This window comes from Pteropus alecto, unplaced genomic scaffold, assembly GCF_000325575.1.
Source record: "Pteropus alecto unplaced genomic scaffold, ASM32557v1 scaffold76, whole genome shotgun sequence".
Classification (NCBI taxonomy): domain Eukaryota; kingdom Metazoa; phylum Chordata; class Mammalia; order Chiroptera; family Pteropodidae; genus Pteropus; species Pteropus alecto.
The window spans coordinates 18,540,103-18,549,265 of NW_006443138.1; the positions used below are offsets into that span (position 1 = coordinate 18,540,103).

General features: G+C 29.8%; 1 protein-coding gene across 1 annotated transcript in view; it reads left to right on the top strand.

The window, feature by feature from the left end:
- The window catches only part of LRRIQ1 (leucine rich repeats and IQ motif containing 1), a 179,506-nt gene that overhangs the window by 3,778 nt on the left and 166,565 nt on the right, over positions 1–9,163 (top strand). The window contains exons 3-6 of the mRNA XM_025041086.1: positions 936–1,047; positions 4,637–4,728; positions 6,575–6,692; positions 7,193–7,416. Coding sequence (XP_024896854.1) covers positions 936–1,047; positions 4,637–4,728; positions 6,575–6,692; positions 7,193–7,416 — 546 coding nt within the window. The remainder of the gene's footprint in view (positions 1–935; positions 1,048–4,636; positions 4,729–6,574; positions 6,693–7,192; positions 7,417–9,163) is intronic.

Genomic DNA, 9,163 nt, shown 5'->3' on the forward strand with positions numbered 1-9,163 from the left:
GTAAAACTGGGATTATACTATATTATGTACATATATATGTTTACATATATATATATTTGAATTCTGCTTTTTTATTTAATCATAAGCATTCTAATGTGATTATAGATGGATCAAAAGCAAAATTTATGTTAAAACTTTAGACCTATAGAAATAGTTACTTTTTTGGAATCCAACATGGTATCATTTTCATTTGTGTATTCTCCCCAATGTTTATATGCTTAGAAAAATGTATTCATGGATTTATTCTTTTACATCAATGTCCTTAATCCAGTGGGAATTTACTTTCAGGTATGTTATGAAATAAAGATCTAATTTGAAATTTTCTTGAATAAACTAATGTTCCCAGTGTCACTTGTTGAATAATCCACCTCTTCTCAATTGATTTGTCATGTTTTGTATATATTTGTTATACATATGATTGATCCAGGCTATCTTTTCTTTTCCATTATTTTGTTAATTTTTGCTCTATTGTAGTTTTTATATTCATAAATATTAAATGGGTTAAATTCTTTTAGTTATTTTGTTGTTTCAAAATACTGTCAACTAAGTTTTGTTAAAAAAACTCATTTGTAGTTTCAAAACATAATTACACTTTGGATTTTAATTAGAATTTCAATAACCTATATGTTCCTTTAGGAAAAATTAATGTTTTTACACTATTATATCTTTTTATCCACTTTAAGTGAAACAGAACCCCCCTAGATTCTTCATTTGATTATGAAATCCAAAAATAATCATGATATAATTCATGACACCTGAAAATGAAGAGAAAATTTTAACCAAATATATTTGTTTGAACTATGTTCTTTATATGGAACCCTTTTACTTCATTTACACATTTTGCTCAAATGTTTGGTATGGACTGAAGGAAGGAATATTTGACACATAGTTTTGATAAACAATTTTATAGTTTTTTTCATTATTGAATTTTTTAGGATTTAGGTGAATTACCTCAGTCAGTTCTTCACTGTATTAACATTATAAAGAAAAAGAGTAAAACTGCTGAAGAGCTCATTCTTCAAGATTTAGAAGATACTGATGTTTTAAGTAAGTATAGTTTGGCATATATGTTTTCTGTAAGTATGAAAAATTTAACTGAAGTTTTTATCTCTTATTTTATGCAGATATATACATTTATCTCTAATATAATTTTTATAGTATATTGGAATGTTCAATTTAGTTCATTTATTTATTTTCCTCACTACCTGCATTATGTCTCCAATAAATATTAGCCACCAATCCTAATAAAAACCAGACATTCTGTTTACATCAAAGAAAAGAAAACTAATCATGCGACTATTTATTTGGAGGAAAATAAAATTTATTTAAAAAGCATAACGATCTTTATTTTCTTCAACTGAGCAAATTTACTTTTTTGAATTATTCTAATAATAAAAGAATGATCAGAGATTTAACTAGAATTAATCATGGCTTAGTTTACAAGGAAAAAATGGCAACAACCTAAATGTTCAACAGGACTTTGTTGTATTCAATAGTATACTCATTTAAAAAGGTAGCTTAGACAATTATTTAATGACATAAGAAATAGTAATAATATATTATTAAAATTGTTATAAAATTCAAGGTCATTTGTGCAAGTGTTAGCATAAATTATAATGTGGATATCCATAGATATTTATTCAACAAATATTACTGTGTAAAAGGATTTGTTCTAGCCACTGAAAATATAGAAGAGAACAAAATAGGCAAAGGTTCTACTTTCCTGTTCTAATGTTTCAGTATGAGAAGACAGACAATAAACAACTAAATAAATATGTAACATTTCAATAGAGATAGTTGCTAAGAAGGAAAAAAATCAAGATAAGGGGATAGAGTTTGGAGGTTGCTATTTTAGATAGGGTAGTGAGGGAAAGCCCCTCTGAGGTGATATTTAAGCAATGACTGAGAAAGTAAACCTCATGGATATATTAATGAATGAGAAGATGAGCCATGAGGCTATCCAGAGAGCCAATATTCCAGAAAGTGGGAATTGTAAAGGTCAAGGCACACTGAGTAGGCTTAATATGTTTGAAGAACAGTTAGCCTTTGTAGTTGTATCAAAGAAAACAAGGGGTCGAACCATATAGAGTTCTTATAAACCATGGTGTGGACTTTGAATTCTATTCTGCATATATCAAGATTTTTGACTAAGGAGTGACAATATCTGACTTACAGTTTGAGACAGTCATATTGGTAACTGTGTAGACAAGATGCATTGAGGTGGTAAGAGTCTTCTGTAAGACTTTTAATAGGATGGTTAGAAATGAGAGTAATTTAAGTAGAAATTATGAAAATGGTCATAGTCTAGAAACCATTTTTAAGATAGAAGAATCAAAAGGATTTATTGATGGATTGGCATGAAAGGAAGAAAGGAAGGTGGCTTCAAGAATTTTGTCCTGAGCATCTGTGTGAATGGATATGTAAAGACTTACTCTATATGAAGATGCTCCAAATTTGGCAGTGATTATCTATAGTTGAGTTATGGGGCAGGGAAGGGGGAGTAATGGTTTGTTTATTTTTAAATTAAGATTTATACAATTAAAATACAAATATTTTGACAATTATCTAGCTTAATTATAAAAAAATCAAAGGAAACAGTTATAGAAAATTAGTTACATGAAATGTTACATAACTATAATTATAGCAGTTGTTTAGAAAATTATGAGAAGTCATATATAGCTCTAGTCAAATATATTTAATAGTCTCAATAAATAGAATAATTTTCCAAGAAAATTAAAATTATCAACATTGTATAAGAAAAATGGAAAACATTATTAAATCAATAATCTGACAAGAAGGTAGAAAGGGATTTCTTTTCAAATGTAGTTAGAAACTAGGAATAATTTTGCAATTAAATTCTTAAAATCTGTCAAGGAGCAGAAATTCTACAGATTATATAATATTTATAAAATGCTTCATATTTTAAAAATAAAACTGTACAAGTATAATACATACAAAATAAGCCAGAGGCTAATTTCATTTATGACTATAGATGTATTGATTAAGGTTCTCAGTTGTAGTTATCAGAAGCCATTTTAGCTATGTTAAGCAGTAAGGTTTGGGGAGGTATTTGTTTGCTTGTTTTATGGGTAGAATAGATGTTCTGGTTATTTTTTGCTGCAAAATAAACAGTCGTTTAAAATAACAATTTGTTATATTTTATAGTTCTGTGGGTTGGCTGGGCAATTACTGCTTGTATATCTGATGCATTTAGAGTCAGATGTTGATTAAGGCTGCTGTCATCTGAAGTCATTACTGGATTGTAATTCCAAGATGGCTCACTCAGATGGCTGACAGTTGATACAGTTGTTGGCTGGGAGTTCAGGTGGTGCTGTCAACTGGAGATACCTATATGTGTTTTCTCCCTATAGCTTGCATGGCACCTGGGCATTGAGAAGGAGCGTGCCATGAACAAAATACCAAGAGACTAAGATGGAACTTTTTAAGGCTGCTTTTAACCTCTTTTCAGAAGTCATGCAGCATCATTTCTACCACACCTTGATGGTTACACAGGGTTGAAGGTGGGGGGAACTACACAGGTGTACATACCAGAAAGTATGGAGGAGACATCATTGGAGACTAGACAATATAATAAATAACAGATGGTTAATATAACTGAAGAAGCAGACTGCAGACAGAATGTCAGACAAAATATATACACACATACATTGTAGAACTGGGCAGGTCCTGCTGTCTGACATAATTAAGAAATTCAGAGACATTTATCCTCTACTATACACATCTATCTCAAACCCATATCTTCCTCTATCATGATCTGGGCCAAAAAAAATTAAAATATAGCTCCCTGCCTCTCTTCACACATAATATTTTTATGAAAATAAAGACAAACAAATATATAATTGATAGAACCTAAATCACCCTTAGAAACCTAGCTTTAAAGGAATTTGGAGAATATTATTATTATTATTATTATTATTATTATTATTATTTTTGCTTTTCAGTCTCTCACATAGGAAAGCATACCAGAAAGGTTGTGAATAGTTATTGAAGAAACTCTATAATGTTTGACAAAATAGGTGTAAATGGTCAGTTAACCAGTAGAATGGTCATCTTTAAAAAATAGTTTACTGTTAGGAAACATTAACATGATATAACAAATTAAATGAATAAATAAAAGAAACATAACTACATCTTCACAGATGATAAAAAACACCTGAGAAAGCTCAAAAAAACTTATAAAATCAAGAATGAAAGTTCACTTCAATCGCATTTTAGTAATTACAATCTTTTAAACTCATACTTTTATTAAAGTATTTTCCATATGATTATATTGCTTGTTTGTAGCAGGTAAAATAAACTTTTGCTGATTTCTAATCAAAATTTCATTGCACCATCAAACAAAGTATTATTCTGTGTATGATGGACGATAAACCAGTCTAGAATATGAAAGATAATAAAGAATTAGAGTGCTTTCAAAATTTGTTACTTTTTTTAGAATAAAGTTTATAAATTTCTTCTATTATTTATTCTTCATTATTTTTCTGTTGTTTTGAGTTACTGATCAAGAATATACTATAATAAAATTTGAGATTAAAGGATAATGATAAGATTCAGGATTTTAGCATTTTACGCCCTACTCTAATATTTAAAGTTATAATGTTTTTTATTTCTCTAGGCTATAATTATGGAGCAGTTTCTAATAATCATATGCATTTAAGGATAGAATTATCAACTGAATCTAAAGAAAATCCAGACCAATTAATGAAGGTATATTTTCAACATTTGACTGAAAGTACTCAATATTATAGCAAGAAATTTACCTTTCCCTCTTATATAGGATGATAGTTCACTGATTTAAAGTTCACTGATTTAAAAATTAATTTACAGAGAACAAGACGATGGTTGCCAAATGGGAGAAGGGTTGGGGACAGACTGGGTGTAAAGGTGTTGGGATTAAGAAGTACAAATTGGTAGTTTGAAATAGTCATAGTGATGTAAAGTACAGCATAGAGAATATAGTCAATAATATTGTAATAACTATGTATAGTGCCAGATGGGTGCTAGACTAATCAGGGGAATCACTTCATAAATTATATAACTATTTAACCACTTTGCTTCAGTTTACACCTGAAACTAATGTAAAATAATATATTGCATGTCAGCTGTAATTTAAAATTTAAAAAAATAATAATAAATTAATTATGTTTAAGCATATTATTTTTGGTGATTTTTTTGGCATATAATACAAAACCACTGAAATTTCAATTTTTAAAAATATTAGCAATAGTGATTTGAAGCATTAATACTTGAGAATTTAATGTGCGGTAGATAAAACAGAACTGTATTACATGATGTTTTCCCCCTATTGTTTATTACCTTGCTTAGGAATGTACTGTGTTCCAGCAGAGACATTGAATACTCTACAGAAAATTTAAACATAGAACATCTTGCATTAGTTTTCTTTTAAAGATAGAATTAAATATCCCTAAAAAATAAGAGTAAAGGAGAGATAATGGATGGATCTTGAGATAATCATGCTAAACAAAATAAGTCAGATGAAAAAGATTAAGAACCATATGATTTCACTTATATTTAGGATATAAAATTGAAAGCAACAAATGAACAAGACAAACAAAAACTCATAGACACAGACAACAGTTTATTGGTTACAAGAAGGAAAGGTAGGAGCGGGGAGGGTAGATAAGGGTAAAGGATGTCAGATATATGGTGATGGAAGGAGATTTGACTTTGGGTGGTGAACACAATGTAAATACAATGCAAGTTATGATGTATTATTTAATTGTACATTTGAAACCTATATAATTTTGTTAGCCAATGTCACCCTAATAAATTAAATTAAAAAGTAAAAGAGCTAACTAACATTTTTGGTTAATATCCCTTCAAATACATTTACAAAAAAATCTCTTCTACAGTTTCAGCATCTTGGATTCGTTTTTAACTTTCATTTTACCAAATTCTTTTTTTTTTAAATCTAATTCTATTTCTGCTCCCTAAGATGTCTAAAATAATATGAAAATCACTTTTATGTATGTCTATGACACTCTTTTGGTAGCACTAAAACAAAATATTAATTTCGAATTATCTTACTGCTGTTTCATTGGACTAGAGAACCTATTTCTTTCCAACTAGATTATGATGGAAATCTAATTATGGAAAAGTACTCATCAAAATTATGACTTATGTATAATTCGGGTTAGAGAATCGTTCTGTTTTTTAAACATATTGAATATATTAGCAATTGTATATGTGAGCAATAACTACAGATAAGAAAGAAGTATATTAGGTGGAAAACAAATATTAGTAGAAATATTTTTAAATGATTATCAAGAAGTTTAAGTGAATATTGTGGATTAATATTATAGAGTGATTAGAGTTCTGAAAAACATGAGGATAAAATACAGTAGACTTGCTTGAGAAAAACATTTTTACTTACCATAAAGACAATATATACTAATGTGTTGTAGAACTGTATTAGAGTTTTGAAGTAAAGTTCTAGATATGTATATGTAAATATTTAATATATTATTAAAATGATAGCTTTACTCTCTCTTTTGGTTTCTTTAATCATTGGTACTCTTTTTTAACCGCTTAGATATTATCTGAAATAGAAAAGGAAGAATTTCTGAGAAGTAAAACCCATCATGGCAGTCCTGATTCTGTACCAGAGCCTGGTCCTCATCACTTGCCAGTGGATGAACATGTTTTTCCAGGTGTTATTTTTGATAATTTTTATCTTACCATAGCTTGAGAAAATTTAGTTTTTTCTTCTGACAATTAGAAAAGTACAATCGCAGTATTTGAAATTATACTTTCTCATAGTTTTCTTCGTGCCTCCTAAATTAACTTGATTTAAATATATTTATAATTTTCCATACCTATAGCTGGATATACACAGATATACCCAGCCTTGAATCTATTAAATATCCCTTAAGTATTCCTTACCTACACACAGGCACACACACACACATACACACACATTTTTTATGTTAAGTTTTGTGGACTAGTTTAAGGCAAGTTATGTGCTTTTTTATTGACTGCAATGGAATTTACATGTATATTCAAGAGTATATTTTCTTGTAGTTTATCACTTTTACTTTGGTAATATGTGAAATTATTTCTTCATTTAAAAATTACTTTTATACTTTACACTGGATCACTTTTGACAGATTTGATCTTAAAATAATAATATGATTTCTCTTTATGAATGCAGATGATGGGGAAATAAATTTTGAATACTGTGAAGTAGAAGAAAAATTAAGGCAATCTTTTGAGGCTTGGCAAGACAAACAAAAAGAACTAGAAGACCAAGAGAAAGAAACCATCAAAGCTCAAAGGGATAGAGAAGAAAAGCAATTTCAAGAAGAAGAAGAAAAGAGACATCACTGGATGAAACAATTTGAAGTTGAAAAGAGGAAATTAGACAGTATTCGGAAGGTAAGTTTTTTTTCGTTTTTCATATATTTTTTTGAATCACAGCTACTGCTGAAGAGTATTGATGTTTTGGATTATAGGATGGATTGAACTCTGTTCTATGGCTTTTACTTACTCCTGATAATAAAAGCAATTTACTATGGATCAATATTTCATATGATTTTTTTGGTTAGTTTTTATTGAACTTCATTGGAAGTTCAGATACTGCTTTGGATTGTGGGAGTGCCTATAGTCTATGAAGTTTCAAAGATAGTCCTAGAAAGGCTGACATTTATAGCATAAGCTATTGCTTTTTTATATCCTTCTAATGATAGGAAAAGGCAACAGAATTTTCTTAATCACACAATGTGGTCTGATATATAGCAATTATGTAAAAATCATTTGATTGAAGAGATTCAGCCTTGTGGATGATAGTTTGTACTTCATCTCCATAATTGAGCTAATTCCTTGAACTAGAAATTTTTTGGTGTGGAGGAGTTTTGTGTTGTTTGTATTTTGTTTTTTCCCCTAACACTACCCCAGGAGCTCTACACCCTCAGTTGATGGTAGAGTCATATTGCAAAACCAGTGATTTTTTAGAACCCTGCTTGGGGTCTCTCAGGAACCTCAGAATGTCTGGGTAGCAGACAGGACTGACTTCTGTCTTAGATCACTAACATTGACTTAAATGTTGCTCAGAACTTGCTAGATCTGAGTATTCAATATAGAGAACATTAGCTTATGGTCACCTAGGTGGTTCAGGGTATTCTAGCCCTCCATGTTGAGTACATTGCATCTTCTAATTATATAGAAAATAAACAAGTTAAAGATAATTATATCGTAGAACCACTTGCCCATGTCTCTTTCCAGTAGTAAACAAAATCCTTAGCTTTTCTTTAGTTATATTTTCCTTCCCACAGACCAGATCAATGTGATCATTTCCATCATAAAATTACGATTTTAAAAAATGACATTAGTAGGCTTAGTGATTCCTAAATGTGTGCTTTGTTATGCCTTGGGGTTTAAAAGCTTTCTAGTGGGGCTACTCCATAATATTATAATGATGTTCTAAATATATGATTCACTTCCTTTCAGTAGTTCTTGTCTGTGTCCTTTGTCAGTATCCTCTTATACTCTCCAAAACCACTATTGTAAATCTTTTTCCATAAGAGTTCCACCCAACTACTCCCTCCTCATTATTAGTATATGATCACACAACGTTTTTGCATCAATTACGAGCTTTCTCTTCTTTCTAATCCCATGTATAGTTAGCGTTAACCTCTATATTCACCTTTTTATTTTTTTGCCTTTGTTTCTATCTCAATATCTCAGTAACAGAAGTTTCTTCCTTCTACCAAAGGCTAGCTTTTCCTCTTCGCTTTGTATTCTATCATTTTCCAATTTATCCCTGCTTTTTCCTATGTGCAAAAACACCTCATCAACTTCTTCCTTTTTTATTGTTTATAAACATCCTAGAAACAAAACAAAAGAACAACCACGATATCACCTTTGTTCATGTTTCACTTTAGCAAGCTTTTTAGCTGTACTTATCATAATCAAGCTTCTTAAAAGAGTAGTTATTTTTGCTATATCCATTTTCTTATGTATCATTTAATCATAAACCTACTAGGTATTTACCACCACCACACTGAGCGAAACTGTTCTTGACAAAAATAACCAATGTTTTCTAAGTTACCATACTCACAAGTTCTTTTTTCAGTTCTTATTTTGGCTTCTGTAGCATTTTATGCCAGTAAAAATTTGATTGTCG